The 20,654-nt window shown below is 43.4% G+C and overlaps 2 protein-coding genes across 7 annotated transcripts in view; both read left to right on the top strand.

Moving 5' to 3' along the window:
* The first annotated feature begins 563 nt into the window (after positions 1-563).
* Positions 564-20,654, top strand: part of LOC107265309 (actin cytoskeleton-regulatory complex protein PAN1) — a 43,633-nt gene continuing 23,542 nt past the window's right edge. For 2 of the 6 annotated variants that reach the window (XM_015734638.2, XM_015734640.2), the window contains exon 1: positions 564-1,174. In XM_015734638.2, coding sequence (XP_015590124.1) covers positions 1,130-1,174 — 45 coding nt within the window. In that variant the 5' untranslated portion in view covers positions 564-1,129. Of the gene's footprint in view, positions 1,175-10,298; positions 10,608-16,125; positions 16,206-20,654 lie in introns of those variants that run through there. The other 4 variants (XM_025082509.1, XM_015734637.2, XM_025082512.1 and 1 more) reach the window with 4 other exon arrangements.
* LOC112493977 lies at positions 1,183-8,116 on the top strand. The gene is made up of 7 exons (XM_025082524.1): positions 1,183-1,876; positions 1,957-2,182; positions 2,274-2,586; positions 3,317-3,460; positions 3,515-3,707; positions 3,851-3,988; positions 6,644-8,116. Exons 2-7 carry the CDS (start codon positions 2,180-2,182, stop codon positions 6,792-6,794), a joined length of 942 nt encoding a protein of 313 aa, XP_024938292.1. The 5' UTR covers positions 1,183-1,876; positions 1,957-2,179; the 3' UTR covers positions 6,795-8,116.

Below are 20,654 nucleotides of genomic sequence, written 5' to 3'. Positions count from 1 at the left end.
TTCAGACAGTGTGAATACGCCAAACGAATGTAATTATAAAATTTCGACAAGCACTGTGGATGAAACTGAGGAAATGTGGCCTAAAGAATGTACGAGAGGTATGAGAAGTTATCCTTATCAGTAAAACTGAGTCATGAAAAGAATTTTCATTAGCAGTAAAAAATCTATATAAATCTTCTAAGATATTTAAATATGAAGAGGTCTCTTCAAGGACCGTCCAGACTTAATAACTCGTCGACCATTGGAAGTACTATTTATATTCATATCTGAAACGATATTCTAACAAGACTATTGAATTAAAAAAAATCTCCATCATCCAATCAACGTCTATCCTTTCGAGGTCATCGACTTCAATTTCAAGGTTCTTTGTGCAGTTTCAATATAAAAAATGATTTGGAATGACTCATCATAAAGTGTCTCTCTGTATATCGTCTTTATGTAACTCCCCGCAAGTCGGATATATCTTAGAGCATCGGTGTCTACCTTATCGATGCTGAATTAAAATTCGATCTTTAACAGCAGCACCATCTGCAGGACACAAAGTGTAATAAAGCCCCGGGAGTAGTGACGGCAGTCGGCAGTCGTCAGTTGACGTGAACGGTGGTGGTTCGTGGGTGAGCAAGTGAGTCAGGGACCGCAGAATGAAAATGGCGTAGCGGCCAGCGGAGTGTCGCAATCCGAACTCTCCAGTACGCCCCGGAAAACAATTCACAAGGATCCCAGCAAGTCAAAAAAAGTCCGGAAGTGACCCTAGTTTAGAAAAAAAAATTCCCAACAGAAAGTGCAATAAAGGTGACTGGCGAGTACAGAATCAAATCGTTAATGATCAGTGAGCAGTGAGTGCCTGTGTCGGTGGCTACTGGTAGCGCGATTTGACAGCGAGTTTGCAATTTCGCTTGACTGCCTTTAAATCGTCACGAGTGTCCGTTTTCACAGTCACGCATAGTGCCGAATTCTTTGGGATAGATTATTCTCTGTAAAAATGATGGGTTCGCGCGCGGAAAGTCGGAAATTTGCCCTCGTGACAGCTTGACGACCTTGTTATAGGCGTAAGATGGCGCCACCGGTGTTTTGACATATCCCCACGAGCATCAGCTGGATTTTACAACATTTTTCGACTTTATTTATTATGAGCAGAGAATTCTACGTTCCTTGCACACCCTACGCATATCCGGTAAGTCAATTAAATGTTATATCCTCATACGATATTTCCTGCTACTTCATTGTTCAATGTATATCGACTTCTACGTATGAATTTACATGGAATTTTATGGCTTCGATTTCGGAACCGACGAACGGTTCTTTCGTTGTGTCTGTTTATTTTTCAATATCTCCCAGTACCCTTCTTCCTCCCGTAAATACACAATCAATACTGTTTGATGTTCCTGTTAGACGCTGTGTAAAATCTCTCGAAAGTTCATGCTTTCCAATACGTTCATTGGATGTTTCACAAAAAGATGATCACCTTCCCAATGATTAATTTGCTTATTAGCGAAATCGCTGATACTCGACGATCTGACGTATCATTTTAGCCTATCAGAGTAACCGGCTTGTGTATGCAAATGAAACCGGATATGCCCGTTTCTATTTGGGAGAGTTAATCGTCCCTCAAACGATAGAGATTCGCGGTACACCTTATAAATGTGATTATCAGGTTCATTAAACAACCACAAGCGTTGTCATGGCGTTAGAAAGTTTCCCGCGAAAAATAATGGCGGTTTTGATGGCAAAGCCTTAGAAATTCTTGAAATTTATCTCTGCAGAGGTTTGAATGCGTATTTAATATTCGTCAGTATTGTACATACACCGATAATGATAATGACACTGGATAAAGTAGCTGTTTGAAGTTTCTGCTTATTGTTTCCATAGCAAATGAGTATTGGCACCACTGAGCTATTGTCGTAGTTTTCTATATTCCCTCAGACGTCAAATAATACTTTTCTCCAAATTTATCAGTAGACCCAGTCGAGAGAGTAACGAGACCTTATGCAATCGCGTGTAAAGAACATTCCAACGATCTATCCTGTGCCGTGACGCGCGATGAAAGTCCACCTTTACCAAAGCGAGGGATACCAAGGTTCCGCGAATTGGGGACGCACTCATTTTGAATCGTTATAAAATCCATATACGAGGAATACCGTTACGGGGATCGTACAAGAGATCTTTTTGAACACGTGAGATGGTACGGTTGGAAAGATGAAAGTAACTAGGACTAGAAAAGAGTTTCTCTAGCTCACGTAAAACCTGTGTTTGTTCAAAATTATTCGTTGAAGGCTAACGACGAGAAAAAAGGTAAATCAAGAAAAAAGTTCGACTTGGGAAAATTGTTGGCGTCAAATCGCGCCAGGCAACCGGAAGACACGTCGTTGAGGTCGAGCATAACAGGAGATACGAATTCATCGGAGTCCGTCAGTTCGTCGGAGACTAGCGATCGCCTCAAAATGAATCGACCAAAGTTACCGAATATTCGAAATCATTTGAAGCGATTGATGAGCCGTTTTACTGGAAATTCAAAAACTGTCATAAAGTCATCATCGCCCAGGTCGATGGAATCCGGAAGAGTCGTCGCGTCCGGAAGTCCCAGTGGTAAGCTCATGAGATAAATCGTAGACGTGGCACTTCCGGTAACTGGGAAAAAGTCAAAAATCAAAAATTCGTCCAAAAATTATACTGCAATGAGAAACTGATTGCCGAAAACTTTCCTATGCTCTATATATTCGTGATAATAATAAAAACAATAAATAATTATTTTCAATCGACACAAATGGTGCGAGGATACATCGACCGTTAGATTATCAGAGACTAGATAGAGTCTCGACAAGTATACTTATTATCGCTTATAAACGGTCGACTTGGTACTCGAACGAAATTGGTCGTATAACAAAAAAGTTCCTTTTTTCTATGCATATTACATCCGCCATGCCGACCAGCGCGTACCGTTAGCTATACCGATAAACACTGGTACCGAGTAATCCAGCCGAAATGCCTCATTCGAGTTTGACAGCTGTCATCGCTGTAACGAAGTATCCATTAGGCAGAGGCAGAAGTGAAAAATGGTTTTTCCTTAATAAATCTCTGGTCCCGCTACCAGATCATCTTCCTGAGGTTCCAGCTGAGTAACCCAGAGTACACGTAAGCCTAGTACACACGATATATGGGAAGTAAGGAAAGTGGCCTAATGATCGATCGATCATACTTCCGTTACATATCTGATCGAGTAACTCGATCAGTAGTACGTCCCTAGTTAATCGCATCCAACCGGAAGAGTAAAACCGAAAGATCCTCCAGAACGTCATTAGAGACTTCCTCCTTACAGAGCACGACGCGCACCAAGAGTATCCCGGGGTCATAGCGAACCCCACGGAAATAGAGAATGGCCAAGAAAGTAGCCAGAGTATACTTATCGATCGTCCATCATCTCCCGCAGCATCAACGTCCGTTGCGTCCAGAGCATCCACAAGTAAATTGACTGTACAGCCGTAATCAGGCACTGTGAAAAATGTCATTCTTCTAGACGAGTCCGTAACAGATAATGGATTGACAATGCCGATCACGATAACTCCGCCTACCACACCGGCATCTCGGACGCTAATGAGTCCTGTGAACATCCTCGAGGAGATTCCCAGCCTGAGGGAGGGTGCGATAATTTCCAGTGATCCCGTGGGATTAGCCGCCGTTCTCAGCGCTGGCCTGGACCCCGATCAGAGGCACGTCCATTTCGAATTAGAAATTTTTTCAAATACGTTCCTCGCCGCTAAGACCGTATCGGGTCTTGTATACGCGTGCTATTTTTACACCGTGTTTATTTATCACGTCCATACGACTTTCATGCGATTCTATTGACTCACAGCGGTTCTGTGGAAACAAGAGTCACGAGAAGGGAACACGAGTCACGTGGTACGCCCTTGTATATACGAAATCCTGGCTTGCTGGAACCCTACGCACAGACTGTAGTGCTGACAGATGGAAACAATTTCACTGCTACCGGGTGAGCATATATTCGAAGGATTTAACCGATCGACAGTCTTGATCTATTGGACACTTTGCGAATGTCATTTTAGAATTACATTTTTTTAAAAAAAAAATTTTTTTTCTCCTATTTCTCACGTGCTCCTAACGTACGAGCGGACTGACTACGAGTGCTCGTTTCTTTTGGTCGACGCAAGAGCCATATCGAATCCTTGTAACACGTTGAGCCCGATAGCACAAGTCTCATTGGCAGTCTTGTCAATGTGGTTCGGGTTTGGTAAGACTGCTCGTATGTCGCGAGCGCCTAAAAAAAAGTCGGTAACGGTATATCGCACTGCGGTCGCTTTACATTCACCGGGCTCAGCCCGACGCACGATAATCTTCTAGCACGGCGGACGCTTTCGAACAATTGATTGTCATCGGTTTATCGTCCGTACCGAGCGATTAGACCTTTTGCCAAGGTATCGATAACGGTCCGAGGTCATTCTTATTCGGTGTCACTTTAAATCTCTCTTTACGATTCCCATTCGACTTATATACCATTTTGCACGTTTTTACGTGCTTTTTATGGGCGTATAAAAGTTTTTTGCCCGTTTTCCCATCTTTATTCCGCGAACGTTCACCTCGCGGTATATTATCCCATTAGGAGAGAACGAGGCACTCTAGCCGATCGGGAAGTATAAAATTGTTGAACTCTCCGTGCACGGCTATCAACGTAGCTACGTGTCCGTGTGCAGGTAGGCGACGTGCTCTCCTCATCGCTCGTAATGGTCACTACCGGGCAACAAATAAATTCATGCGATAACCACGGCGCGCACAGCCAGATGCGAGCCTCTCGTTGCACTCGATACGAGTCCACCGTATAAAGTTATAAGAAACGCGACTTTCACGGCTCCGCGCCAGCACGTTCCCTGTGTGTTTTTATATGTATATATGCACTATGCGCGGATCCTATTTGATTACAAGGTGGGTTACACAGTGACTGCGGTTACGTCAGATCCGTGACTCACTCGCTTTACTTGGTACCGATGACTAGAAACGTCGGATGGGAATTGTCCACCCTTGTACCACGTTATTGGTACCTCCTGTAGCGTTGTCACAGTTCGGAGTCTATATAGGTTAGGCTCTTTTGATATGTTATTCTCGCTGATTTCGTGGCTCGCGTGAATCTCGTACAATAGCAGGGCGCTGCCCTGTCGTGTCCTATGAGTGATTGGGAAGACTGCGGGTCTGATATATCGCAGGGATAGGGGTGCGTCCTGGCACGGATTATGGATTTGGCATTCGTTTTTAACAAGACGGCGGTGCTGCCCGAATCGTGGGTACGGCCGACTGTGGCGTGATGATAAGACCTTTAGGAAAGTTTCATCGAATTAGCGAAAGACAGATAGGGGAGAGGCTTTCTTAGTTTAGGTATTGGCGTGGTTTATCGTAAGTTCGTATTTGGATTTTGTGGATAAAAATGAGAAAAAAAATTTTTTTGGATTATTTTGCATTTCTTTCGATTCGTCTGGCAGTTCAAAGGAGACTTGATGTTGGACGTTGAGATGTATAGCTTTCTTGCGCCGACGAGGAACCAATCATTTGTCAAGCCTGGTCCAGTTCGTAATTCATTATTCTTGTCCCGGCGGGTGGTAGAAGAAAACAAACGGAAAGGACACACGCAGAGCGAACGGTAGCCGAGTCCTTGGGACTGTAGACGTTGCTTTCGCCGACTGTTCATTCCTGAGACCCTTTTGCTCCTGTAGCGTCGCGACGTCGACGTATCCCTGTTTGTCACTCTTTACGATTTTTTTTTTTCAATCATTTCAAGGTCACGTGACTCTTTTTTCGTCCTTCGACTTATTCGATGATCCTGTTCAATTTTTCATGGGCGCCGTCTTCCGGATGCTGTACAACCTGTAGACGATCACTTGGTGCAACCTCGAGGTAAATCCTACGAGCAAATTTGTAACTCGAACGTTTTAGCTATATCGGATCGAACACGCGAAAATCCACTTAGTCGGCTTCCTGATCGCTTTAGAAAGTGAGAGTCTCTTCATTATGTCGAACCTACCATATAGGTATACCAGCCTGGCATCATTTTCATTGTAAAGAGTCCCAAAGGCAGCAGCATTCAACTCCCACTTAATGCCTTTATTTTTCGGTCGACCCATCCACGCAACCATCCTTAACCCCACGCGTTAATCATCCCACACACAGCTCCTGAGTCTCCATCTGCCGCAGCTGCCTTACGGGAGCTGAAAAATGGACTTACGCCACCAGCTAGCAGCGTATCCAAGTCGATAAATAAGAACCCGCGAACCAGTGATATTCGAATTAATAAAGTCCCGTATAAATAACTCTCAGACATACCAATCCACGCACGGTATAATTGACTGTAGACAGTTTGTCAAAGTGAGTCAGTTAACCGACTGTTGATCTGCTGGCTTCTGTATCCGATTATCACGACGGTCCACCGTCTTGTATAATCGCGCATGTAAAAACAATTGTGCACGTTGAGATGTTGTCGTCAGCGACGACCTAGACGCCGTTCATCTCCCGAAGGGCAAATCTGTCTCACGCGCAGGCAGACGTATCGACTGTCCACGAGTGGCTCGTGTTACTGGCTCGTATGTAAACGTGTTTCTGATGACGATTTTATTATCGACTTTTGAACTCCGTCAAATCGCAGGAGCGGGAGCAGGAGCGTGTCCGAGGTCGGGGAAACGGAAGGTCCCTCGGGAGGTCCTGTCGAGGAAAGGGCTTTCTACGAATCCACCCTTAGGAGCATGGCCCTTCGGAAACCGCTACGTCACCTTGACGACGAACCCCCCATCTATTGAGGCTCGACGCAACTCGGGGAAGGACAGTGACTCGGTTAACGAGCACGTGGCAATTTCGTGGAGAAGTTATCCTTCACTTTGGGCGCTGTTTACTACCCCGTGCATTTTATCGGGCACTTGAGACCTTTTTTCTTTGTATTACTTTACATTACGCGAATAAGTCGATTTTTTGGGGTTCTTCGTAGGGGGTGGTATGTGCATATACAGTATTGCTGAAACAGTATTTTGGCACTGAGTCCTGCCTCGTGCGAGGTACTCGTAAGGATTTTAAATTTCGCGGGCAATATGCTCTGGCGGGAATATTTGAAAATTTATATGGACGACTCCACGGATATAAAGAATTGTACGCCTAGCTGCTCCCTCGAAACTTATTGATTTATCGCGTTTGCCCAGAGTTCCTAGGTATGCAACGTGATACCGTATATCGTACGTGTTACGAGCGATGGTCAATTGTAAGAAACTGTACGGTTGATTATCGCCGGGGAATATTTTGTAATTAGACTTCGAGGCAGAACGCAATTCCGCTGTGTGTTCAATGCACGTCTATCAGTCTTGATTTAAATCGCGGAGTGTAATTAGAGTGGATGGTATCGTCGAATAGAAATTGTTTAGACCAGGAATTAACCGAGGAACTAGTATCGAAGATACAAGATAATCTGGTATATCAATTAAAGAATTGTCTGATGGTATTGTAGGTAGACGGCTGTTGATTCTCTTTTTTTAAATCTTTTATTATGTCTCAGACGTCTGAAAGAAAACCTCGTGAAAGTATCGTTGTTATGTAAAATTAACGTGGACGCACGTTCACCCGTCTGGCAATAAACTTGATAAGAATCGTCGACGGGGAATTTCTACGTAGACGAATAACACCGTGACTCGATTGGTCAATCACGCAGAGACTCACGGATCGGGATCGATGGAAAGTGAATGCCTGTCCCCTCGGTGCTCCAGATGTTCTAAGCTGTCATCGTGGAGACTTCTTTTTGTCGTAGTCCCGTGGAACGGTATTGTCATTTTATAGATGGGAAGCGCAGAATGAATAAAATTTTTTGATTTTTTTTTTCACAACGATCGAACCTTCCTACGTTTCTGGGTTAGAATTCGTCTTTGGTGGTATTTGTGGTAAAAATTTTTTTTTTTAATTTAGATGGCACCCTAGTTGCGTTTTCTGTCTGTTGGCTTGTCGCGTAATTGAGGAGAACCGCCATTGGGAGTTTTTCGCGAAATCGTCGTCACGCACGTAAACACGCGACGGTGCGTAGAATTGCGACAGGTGGGGGCGGTGCCGCGCATCGCGTACGTGCAATAACTGCAGCTCGGGCGCTTTGGCGGATTTTCTAATTTATGCAAATTTCAAGGAAACGCACGAGCCGCGAAGGTATCACGTGTTTACGGTAGTTTCGTGATAACTCATCGCTCGTATGTGGTCTCGCAGTGGTTTGACGTTCGCGTAAACAATTTTGACAGTTCAGTGGAAAGTGACATTTGACCACGTGCTCGACGTGAAAATCGAGTAACCAGGTAAATGGGCGCTTGGCTATTCAGACTGTAAAGAGCGATGGCGATTTTATGGTTTCTCGAAATATCAAGGCTGCTGCTCATTTGGCTCGTTCGGTCCTTGATTGGGCGAATTGTACCATTTAATTGCGTCAGTCGCGGGTCTCTCAGCTTTGCGCAACTTTTTACTACCAAAAGATTCCAGAGCGTAACAGTCGTGACAGGAAGCGCGATGGCGAGCAGGAGTCACGTGGCAATTACTTATTCGACTTTCATGGCTGTTACCGGGAGAAATTCTATTTGACGAAGTTGCTTAGAAAGAAGAAAAAAAAACACATTCATCAAAAGCCAACTTCGTGCGGAACGGGTAGACCGGACGACTCCATTCTCGGTATATAAGCTTCCATGCAAAGGCGCAGTAGTGGTAAACAAAAAAAAATGTAAATATGTGAAAAAAAATTTCTTTTCAGAAATCAACATCACGACGCAACGAACTCTCTTGGCCAATATTGAAATACGCGAGAAACACGCGATGATACCCAAGGAAAATCTGCACACGACGTGGAATGACTCACGGGACTAAGAACTTTCTGTCAGAAATGGCAGAAGCAGCCGTCAAGGCTGCAAGAAGGGGTTGCGCGTTGAAGCGATCAAATGCGAATCCTAGAAAGCGGAGTTACGTGATTTCGGATCTTTCGTTACTCACGCGTATACGTTGTTAACATTCACGTTGGTCGTTCCTCGTTCGATCGGTTATTCCGGTCGCTCGTTAACTTTAACGCATTTTCCACTAACGAATCAGTCAAACCTTCACTGTTGGCATCTCAACTTACCGTGCGCGACAAAATCTACCGTTGATAAGTATTTCCCTTTCAACGATATCGTCATCATCTATCCATAGGTATTCGTATCATGCTGATGCCAGTCTTCGCTCGTACCTACCCACCGCCTTATTTTCCCAACGCCGCGCTAACCAGTTTTCACCAAGCACTTTCTGCACGTGGCCAACAATAGTTTGCATTTCACTCGAGAAACTCGCGCTGCCAGAACCAACCAGGAACAAGTCTTTACTTTTGATAATAAGTAAGATCAAAGACGTTCGTTTTCCTATACCAAATGATCCTACGACATGTTTATGGATTTTTACGCATGCGCGAACAAGTCTTTACTTTTGATAATAAGTAAGATCAAAGACGTTCGTTTTCCTATACCAAATGATCCTACGACATGTTTATGGATTTTTACGCATGCGCATTAAAAAAAAAAAAAAAAAAAAAAATGCATAAAAAAATTTTTTTTTTCATCAATCATCGCTCCTCTGTATCTCGGATGCTGCCAGTCTCTGGTTCGGCCTGATAAAATTTACCGTCAATTATTTAAGCCTCTTCTCACCACGCTTCCTCGAGTCTCTGATCTTTCTTAAGAAATCTCCTCGGATATCTCGCGATTCGTTATGGAATCTCAGGATCGGCTTGGTTTATCTTTCATTCGCGCTGATCCCCCCCTCTGCCCCCTTCCCCCCTCTTTACTGCCTGTTCTTACTTTGATATTCATGCCGCTATTGTCTCTGCAGAGACAAGGCTTTATCTTCGGTATAGGAACTACGAGAGACGAGACCTCGTGCTCACCGACCACGTTCACGCCTCGCCGGGTGTCCTTGATTCCGTTCTCGAGGAAAATTATGGAGGGACGTAAGAAAAAAAAAAATAATTTTTTGTTTGCCTTTACGAAGAACCGTGCTCCACTTAATAGCCCGCTGAGTCACTCGATTCCGATCTGCGTTACTCGGTTAAGTACTCCAGGTACCTCTCTGGCACTTATGATGCGATTCTAATAAAGATCCTGATACACGTACGTATCTTACGTGGGACGTTAAGGAGATATATCGTAGAATTCGTTTCGTCTAAATCGATACTGGATGTAGATTTTTGTTTTCCTTATTTTTCCGTTTTTACAATTTTTCACGCGATTTCGTAATCGATGACCTCGATCTCTTATCGGTTACAGATAACAGAATGGATCGACTGTGTGAAATAAAAATTATTCAGTCATATCTGTGTGCACCGCGTCAAGGTGAAATATTATTATTATTATTGTCAACGTGATTATCTTCGATCGGTAAGTATCGAACTGTCATACTAGAACAGTACACTCACCGTATCCTGATGACGCGTAATGTACACCTGTAAACGTCAGAATTTCAATAACAACGTTCAGCCCGGAATTTCGTACTGGCCAAAGTGACGGGAGCAAATCGTAATGCGGAAGTCGAGGAGCCGCAGTGTGTGTGTCTACCGGTAGCGTTAATAATCCCAAGTAAGTTCAACGTACAATTAAATTCGCGATATACTAAGAAGCATATACCTACCCACGCGTGCAGATGGCATAACTGCCAGTCGTCGGAGCGAATCTTTTATCCGGCAATTTGCATACGTACTTCCGATTTATTCATGCGAGCATCCAACGTATCCACGTTCAACAGTTGCGTGCGCGATAAACCCAGTCCCAATTTCCTGGATCTGTTCTCAATCGGATTCGTGGTAACGTGTGTATCAGCCTGTGCGAAATTACCACGTCGCGTCTACTTGGTCATTGGGTGCTGTGGGGTTATCGAGGATGAAGAAAAATGCAGGTAAACCATCGATAACCGCGAAACAATAAAGATCTTTCGGTCGTTATGTTCTTATCGTTATTCTCGCTCGACTCGCGTCTTCTGGCCAAAGTACTTGCGTCATATAATAAACTCTATGGGCCTGGGCTCGCTTTGCCGATCCCACTCGACACTTATCGTACCTCGTAACGCGCACGCTAACCCGTCTCTTGCGTTAACGCACGAAACATTACCGCTCGGCGGTACATAAGCTGTTACACCATACGGCATAAGAAACACGTCGTTAACGCTAAGACCTGACAATTATAGGCCTGTCAGTACGATCTGTCGGGTTGTATTTTTCGTGGAGATCCTCCTTTATTTTATATCAGCGATCCGCTCGGGGATTTAGTTTTTACGAGGGATCTAGGTTACGATATGATCGTTAGGTAGTTACCGGTTGCGGTCTTGTAATTATGCGAATATAATAAACGTGGTTTTATTGGGATCGTAGGATGTACTTGAGGACGGGTTTCGGGGTTAGGGGCGATGATGACGATGGTCCAATTTCGTCGTTCCTTCGTTTTCTCATTATCACGGGTCACGAGAACGATTCCGCGGAGTCACGATTCGCGCGCTAATTTCATAGCGAAATTGACGCGTCGCTTGGGTCTACTTTGGTTTATCGTCGGGGCTGCATTTACGGTGATTTTTTGGATTTGATGCTTTTCCGTATGCTGTTTCTATTGGTTGATATGGCTGATTGTCGGAAGTACCTTTGATAGCTCCTACGGTAAGGTCAGGGGTCATGTACTTGAGCGGAATCTTGGATCATCGGTAGCTTCGACTCGCGCTTAAACAAAGCGAAACGTCGCACTGCGAGCGGCAAGGAGATTACAGACAATGATAGGGCTTTAATTATGCTAATGTATGCAACTCAGGTACTACAGTTCCTGCCAACGCCTGCTATGCGCGGCCATGCATCAGCGTCGCACGTGGCCTTAAAGGTGGATTCACACCAACGAGGCGCGACGAGGCTTCAGGGGTATTTCTTTGGCTGGGACTAATGGTTTGTGTTGTTACGCGTTCGATTGACTTTGCCTTGAGTAAAATTGTCATTTTCAAAATTTCGGATAATTTTTGCTAACAAATAAAAATGGAATTTCTTTCACGAAGGAAAATTTTTTTAAATCTTGTACACACGGTTACCATACTGCTGGTGCATTGGAAAATACGTTTTTAGTGACTGACTTTCTTGCACTTTGTGTCGAGCAAAGTTCGAGAATGCATATAGTCGCGTGAGGCCGATTAAAAAGTTCAATTCAAAATGGATTGAACTAATCGTCCTGGATTAATCGTGGAAAACTTTTATTTTATCTACTCGATCAGGTTGAATTGGTTCGACCGTCGATTCTGGTAATTACGTCCGAATTATTTTTTTTAGGTTCGTTGCAGGTTTTAAGCAGTGGGAGTGTATGCTGAGAATTCGTGTAATGAGCTTTCGGCGAGTGGGACGTATGTGCTTGTAAGGTATAAAAGTTTCTCGGTACGTAGGCGACGTGCCTAGTTTGGGCCTATTCAATGCGGCGCTAGAAAAGGTTCGTTGAACCTTCCTTGCCAATGTCGCTTTACATGAAAACCAGCGAGAAACGTCTCATCGATACACTTGCTTTTCGATTGGACAAAAATTCAGCTTCTTGGTGAGCACTGTAGGAGAGCCTTATTACTATGCGTACGAACAAAGCCGGGGAATGCGATGCGATTTAAACGAATACATCCATTAATCGCGTCTGTACTCTATCGTTACTTCGTGTGGGTTATACCATTATCCAATGTCAGACGATCAAGTCGATACGTTTTCACAATGGCCGAGCGACCGGATACACATTTTCTCAAGTGTCACCTCAAAGGACGTACCTCGAGATTTCTTGCCGTGGTCTTTCTACGGTCTTGTTATTTCGTTCGACTTACAGTTTGATCTTTGGACTCATACTGGCAATTTTTTTTTGAAAAAAAAATTTTTTTTTTCACTTCAAAATAAATGTCAAAAGGATTTTTTGACCTCCAACAAGAATACACAAAAATTCATGACACAGTGACTTACATAAAAATGCCACGTGGTCCTTGCCAAGTGGGATTTACATGCAAATGAGCCGAAGGCGAGAATGAGAAAGACAGAGAATAAAGAGAGTGGTGGGTGTAGGGTCGGAACGCCTACAAAAAGGTCTGCCGGATCTTCCGGCTTGCTTTTTCATCCTCTTTTCTTCGTGTCTCGCTCCGTCTCGCTACTGCGTCTTCCTTCTATTCTTCTTTTCCGCTCGCACTTCAGACCAGCAAAAGACGATGCCCAACAGATCGACGACTTTGCGGCACACTGGCTTACATACGATCCGGACGTTCTCGCGCGCCTCTTAACGCTACGGACGAGGAAGGAGGAAACGTGTGCCAGGCCGAGGAGACGGAGGTGGACCGGTCCCCTTAAAGAGGGCAACCAGCTTCCAGGGGTCGAGCCCCCCGGGCACGACGTGGCACGTTTTAATTTTTATTTTAATTGGCAACGCGCCATCTTGTGTGTCTTACGACACGCACTCTGCTTTTCTTCTTTTTCACTTCTCTTCGTTGGATTGTCTTGACTAGTTCTTTCCTTTTTTTCACCTTTTTTTAAAACTGGAATTCTGCTACCCCCGTTTACCAGGTATATCGTGCCTCTGGGTATATAGCATAGGCGTATGGGTATGCGGGATATATGTACGTATAGTACGTATTAAGGCTCTTATGTTGATGCTGCCGTTCATAGGTGTGTGTAGTCAATTTTCATAGTGGCTCATAAATAAGCCATGTTTCAATAACGCTTCTCAGATCGGTAAGAGGTCATAGGTTGCCCTAGGTCATAGAGCCGGCCACGTACTGCCACGTCTCTGTGACTTGATTCGTGTGACAAGGTAGGTGCAGTATAACTCCGCCGAAGGGAAGGAACTCGTTTCCTTTATGAGACGTTGAACGGTGCTTTCTTTTATGTGTCGAATGACCCTATTTGTCGTTTAATGTTGAGATCCGTAATTACTTTTTATTTCTCATGCTACGTAATTCTGGATTTTTGTGAGATTTTTTTTTCAATCGGACACTGCAAGGCATCACGGGTATTAAGGACGTAGACGACGGCGTACCGGAAACGCAAGAAATCTGACAGTCGACATAACTGAAATGTTTTTCTTTGAGTAATACTGCCGGGAACCTCCCATGGTGAATTACGCTATTTTGGACTTATCGATTCGTTCAGTTCGATCGGTTGACTGTGGCCAGACAGATTTTTTTAAGTATTTTCGGATATTTTTGTCTCGTCTGTTTTTTCTTGTTTCTACGTGAAATTTGCAGTTTTATAAATGTTTGCCATTCCCGAGGAATTTGCGAATTTTATTAATGACTCAAGTCAGGAATTACGTTATTTTCAATATTTCGCCTGGCACATCCGGGAATATTTTTTTTTCAAAATTCTCTATTGCCGCCGGAAATATTATGATTGACCCGCAGCAAGAGGATCTAAAATTCCGATGAATTGACTATGGCCAAAATTTTTTCGAGCAGGATAACGGTAAAACCCTATATTCTTACAATGTACGAGGATATCATAGCCAAGAGCAATATCTGACCGGCCGGTCGGACATTAAAAAAGGATCAGTCGATCCTGACATCCGGTTCGTTTCTATAATCATCCTCATTTTCAATTAAAGACCGTTTGACCTTTTAAACGTAAAAATTTCACGGTTCGCATCCCATCCCATATTCGTTCCCATTTATTATTTTTTTTAATTCCCTCTCGCCCCTCGTTACTCCAAATTCTTTTGGCCACGCTCATTCGCGAAAGTCACTCGTACCTTCACGGTAATTTCGCATAATTGAAATTCGCCGAAACTTCCCGTCTCGATACGGATTCGAACCCAAGGAGTCCAGTCGAGAATTTCGGCTTCGACTCGCTCGACATCGATTCACAGTCTTCCGCGAGGTATCGATATCAACCTGCGAATCGATAATACCGATAGTCACTGCATGTAACGCTAACAGACTATAGTCCATTCGACGGCAATGAGTTTGCATTTGCATTTACGGAACAACTGCGTCATAGCAAAGCGATAACGACACTATTAAATTTCAAACAGTACCGAGCACGTCCTTCGCCTTGAATAGCCAATTTTTTAATGCAATTAAAGTGCGAGGAAACACAAATTTTTCTCGCAACAACAGTTACAACCCGTCCGCTCTTGGAACAACGTCACAGATGCCAGTGCGATAACATAATGATTATTCGTCATCGTCAAGTCACGAATAGTCGATCCGAAAGGCATTTCGTCATCGAGACCTCGAAATGATCTTCCGCAATGACGGCGATATTCACATCGTACTCCCATAATCACTATGCTATTCATCGGTTGATTATTATTATTTTTTTTTTTTTTTTTTTTTTTTTTTTTTTTTTTTTTTTTTTTTTTTTTTTTTTTTTTTTTTCAAACCCAACTGATATTCACTTCATCAATTTTTCATGCCTCTCGTATACACGTGCTCGTCGCTCGCTATCTTCTACGGAAGATTAATATACCTGATCTCGTAAAGTGCGAACTAGGAAGTACCTTCTCGATCTTATACGATCGCGTGATCCTTCGACGTTCGTTAGGGGACGTTATTACCATTTCTTCACGAATGCCCGCCCACGTGCCGACGCCTTTACTTGGGATTACAAATCGACGCGAAAATCCTTAGTTATCGCGATGCTTCGTCGTGGGAGGTCGTTATCTGTCAATTTTCGTACCTACACCGTCGATTTACAGATTTACAGGGTCGAACTCGCGATTACACGTTGTGGGTCTTTAGAATTTCTTTTTTACGCAAATCAACTATTATACCGCGCACAGATGGTTACTATTATGAGCTTTATATCAAAAATCCACCGGTTGACCCAATACTATAAACAGAACCGTTTGCACTTTCGAATGCGACGTGTACCAATTTTCACATTGTTATGTACTCTACTTTATAGATACGGTAACACCAATCTTTTTGCCTTTCCGAATCTCATAATCATTCAGCTGTAAGAATAATGTGGAAGGAGAGAGCCAATTAAGCTTGCCTCTTGTGATTTCGCCTGCTTATTGGCTGACTGAGCGTAGGTATTTTTTTTTCTTTTTTTTTTTTTTTTTTTTGTTTTTTTTAATTTTTTTTTTTTTTTTTTTTTTTTATAATATCTTTCAGGTAAGTCTCCCGGTTCTCAACGTCGTGGTACAGTGGTCAGGTAGATTTCTAACCGATTTGACACACGCTCGAACTTTCCCGTAAGTAGTCATCCTTAACAGGAATCGGATCTTCCTGTAAATAATTTCCAGTAATATTTTTTTTAAAATGAATATATATATATATATCTTGCTTTTTATTACGCGCATTTCCCATGCAGTTCGCCAAGGCGTCCGATCCTACCTTGTACTGTATTATCTGTACTCACGATTTTGACGCACCTCCGCTATATCCCAGTGCTGCCTTCGCTTTTTCGCGTAACCAGCGAGACGGGTAATCGAGTCAGGAGGAACGAGTTTTGCAACTAGACGACCTCCACAAGGCGAGCGATGCTAAGAGCCTCGTTTGCATGCCGTACACTTGGTTAGCCTCTAGTCGCTCTCCTATTAGAGCCAACCGGCAGCGAGCATTCCAGCGAGCATCGCTCTGTCCGTTACTTTCGTATTGGCAATAGTGCCAACGATTGGTACGACAATTTGGGACCTTCGTACCTGACGAAAAAAGATGACGCAAAGATCGTAGCTGGCAGTGGGGATTTTAATTTTGAATAAAAAAAAAAACCTTTTTTTCATAAGGTGTTTTCTCGTAACATATCTGCGACCGATTGATCACGGTATGCTTTTTTTATATCCCTACTACCAGTGTAAGGGGATAAGTTACCTTGCCGTTTGGATGACACACGTGTAGGATTACGACTGCGGTATGTGCCGTATTGCTGATGTAACGTTATACCGTCAGGGATCGCTTTCGTGTAAACAAACTGCGTTAACATAGGACGCGATTAATTCTTGGAGATTTAATTTGCGGATTTTTTATGAAATTTTTTTTTTTTCTTTTTCGGGGTTTATTTATAATATGGCTGTCTCGTTGGGTCGTTGTCAAATATATATATATTTCTACGCCTTAAAGTCGCTCGGATGAATATGTAATTTTGAAAATGTGCATGAATCTTTCAATTTACGCTCGTCCCATTCGCCGTGCGCAATTTTGTCGTTTGAATGGGATCTTTTATTCGCGCGGTTATTTCACGACGTGCCTGGGCCCGTCCCATGTGCTTTGATTGGGTCCGAAATCGAATGACGAATTTCATTGAATTTCCCGTAGCCAATCCTCAACTCCTGAAACGAAGTAACGAATACGCATCCTGCGGAAACGGATGTACAGGGCTACGCTCGGCTAAGTATTCCCCCCCATTGTAAAGTGGCTCCAGTCGCCGTTTGCTCGCGTTACATAAATACATGAGTGCCACACGTGCACACATGCTCGGCCAATTTCAATTCCAGAAGCCTTTTACTGTTATACCCCGTATACGTATGTACACGTCACGTGGCTAAAAGTCCCTGCAGTGAGTCAATGCAGCACGAACTTGCATCAGTGGCCCTTGTGTACGTGCAGCCAGTGTCCACACCAGTGGAACGAAATAATCCTACTTCACTTCCGGTACATCGGCGTACGATTTACTATGCGTGCGAGGGAGACGATTATTTCGAGGATGAAAATTTTTAGGAAAATAATATCAGCCAGTCGTCTGGTCTATTATTAGGCTTTTTTCCAATGGGTCTGGGACTTTGGTATTTTTTTATTGTCATTTTACCGGTCAGCCTCGTCAAAGTACACGTAGGCTTCTTGTACTTCCTGTCTGCGAATACCCAGTGTTGTACTATCAATGCTAAAAGCCCGTATAAGGTTGAACGTCCTCGTAACGCCTTGGAGGAATGATTGAACGAAACGGAGCAGCCCCAGAGCTGCCTCTTCCATCACTTAACCGGATTAGGAAGCCAGTCGGAGAAATGGCCGGAGCGCGTCGCGCAACTTACATTCCATTATTACAGTGGTAGTTGTATAAGTAAGTAGAATTGTTTTAGAGCTATATATACGTATATATAGCCAGTGTGGAAAAAGCTTTCTAAGCTTTTCACCGTCACGAAAATAAATAAGTGTCTACGACTGGGTCCTTTCGAAAAATTACGCATAATGAAAAGCAAGATGGCCGCCCTATGGAAATTTCACTCGGAATTTACGCGTATATCTGTTATTCCTGTATATAATTGAAAACTTGAGAGAATCGTGTCTAAAGTGATTTTGAATTTTTTTCTTCTTCGCTACACGTAAGCATGGTCCTCTGACATAATGAAAAGTTACGAGACAATCTAAACGACTTGTGTACCATTGTTCCATAACCGACCTTTAGATTTACGCGCGATTCACTTCCCAGGCCTATGAAGTCGGCTTAATTAGACGCACTTTTTTTTTTCGTGCGTTATTTCGCAGGGTACATCAAAACTGGTTGTGGCGTATTTTTTAATTACGTTTTGGCACTTTTTTTTTTCTCTTTTTCATTTCTCCTCAAATACTTACTCTTAGATCGTACTAGGGAATATGGCTTCTTAATTCGAACCTCGCGTAATTACAGTCCAGATTAATGACCGGTTCTCTATGCATATATATATATATACACACACATACAACATACAATTCTAAAACGTACCTATCTGATTTCTTTTACTCGAGTTCTCTTTCGTTTACCTTGAAACAAGAGTGTTTACACTGCCATACACCCAGGACTCGTCAGTACGTCTTATCCCGATGCCGATCTCTGATAATACTCCATTATGGCTAAATAACCATACTGGACGAGAATCAGAGCCACTTGGTAATCACGTATAAAACACAACGTATTTCGTTACGGTCTAGAAATCGACAGAGAAAATGATGCTGGCGTTTGATATTATCTTGTAGACTATATACATAGCTAGGTAAAGGTCCTGGAGGAGTACTGGTCTGATTTCATGAAAAAGGTCCCTAGAGATTAATTGGCGTTACGTTGGTACTCGGGCGTCATCCATTTTTCATTCTTACCATCTAACGGATCGGCAACCAGTCGAACCAGCCGGTCAAAAAGGAATCGCCCCGATGTGACGTAGAGAAATTCGAAATTATCCGAAATATTGTAATTCGAGAGACCGTGACGCGGACCAAGGGGATTCCAGGGATACGCAGGTCGAATTTTGCTTGAAATTAGTTTCTCGGAGACTCAAAGCAGCAGCGTTGCTATTTTCCCGGTGAATTGAATTTTCAAGTCGAACAATAAGAATGATCAATTTAAAATGAGATTTTAACGAGTAGAGGACTGTTGCTGACGCAACTCGTTAACAGCGACACTTGCCGATCACGTGCGTATGGCCATTGCATTTAAACCGGTCGAGGGCGAGTATGGTCTTCGAATAACAAACGTTTCTCGCGCCATTCTACCTCTTTGATAGAACGACAAATGACTTGTGACTTTAGCATGTAAATTCGACGCGACAATAATACGGACGATTATTCGCTCTTCCTATACTTTTCTTCATAGCTGCCACGAAATTTCACGTCAAGATTACGATCGATGTCCCGCGTATCCGCTTCAGCTCCCTTCAGCTCGCTTTTGCTCAATTTCAATGCAGCAGACCGAACCAGAGGACAGATTCCTGTATTTTTTGTGACATTCGAGGGAAGAAAAATTCTTCCCAGCATCTGCCACCTGCCTTGTCTTTGAACACCTGTTCGATACCGCCGAGAGTTCACACGTGACTGTATACGTATATGCAGCTCGGTCCCGTTCGGTCGCGTATGCACTTCGGCTTGGAAATTTTCCCTCGAGACCGCTTCATTCGTTACACGGGTTAAGGAACCAGTGTACAATGTAAATGAGCCTAACGTGATATTCACCGCATCGAATCGTATTCTCGTACGAGGATGTTGCGTATCTCCGCGAGGTAGATCCCGTTTTCATTTATATCTCGAGAGAGGAAGTTTATCGGCCTTTTATCGTAATTACTGTATTATACAAGCATCCTGGCTCGTTTTATCCGAGCGCGATACCCTTGCGCGGTGAACACTTTGTACTTGGGTCGCGTAACAGGTAAATACGTTAGATGGACAAAAAAACAACATAAGCGTAACACGTCACGCAGGGTTTCTCGCCGCGGTACTAGAATCCGGATGGATTATCATCCGAGCACGTTTTGTACCGTAAATATGATTAATATCGTACCGTATACATTGCGCTACAGGACGCTTCAAGGATTGTCTGATGTAAGATTAATTCGTACGGGTACACCGTGGTATATCTATATGTAGATCGATAGACTAGGATCTATACGCAAGGTGCGTTTACAAGTTGAACCGAGTAACTGGAGCACCCCGTTAAATTTACGCATTGCCGCATAACTGGGTGTATATGTATGTATGTTGTGTTTTATATACGAAGTGATGGATTTTTTTTTTTTGAAATTAATTTTCGAAATCGTTCCACGTCAATGACTCGAACGTTTTCGCAATTTTCACTCGATTCCGTCCCTTCTTTGCACCCCGTTGTCGCGTGGGATCTTTCACGGCTGAATCGCGTCTCATTCATGGCGGTGAGAATGCGCCTTTAATGGATAATGGATAGAGCTTCTATGGTCTTGGGTGAATTCTATTAGCATAGCAATTACGCGAGGGACTACCGG

This window comes from Cephus cinctus, unplaced genomic scaffold (genome assembly GCF_000341935.2).
Source record: "Cephus cinctus unplaced genomic scaffold, Ccin1 Ccin1_scaffold0215, whole genome shotgun sequence".
Classification (NCBI taxonomy): Eukaryota; Metazoa; Arthropoda; class Insecta; order Hymenoptera; family Cephidae; genus Cephus; species Cephus cinctus.
This window is presented reverse-complemented; position numbering and strand designations above follow the sequence as displayed.

Bases quoted from the DNA above. Each gene is read 5' to 3' on its own strand.
- LOC112493977 (XM_025082524.1), top strand. The intron at 3,461-3,514 runs GTAAATTGACTG...TCATTCTTCTAG, and splicing joins TGCGTCCAGAGCATCCACAA to ACGAGTCCGTAACAGATAAT. The intron at 3,708-3,850 runs GCACGTCCATTT...ATTGACTCACAG, and splicing joins GGCCTGGACCCCGATCAGAG to CGGTTCTGTGGAAACAAGAG.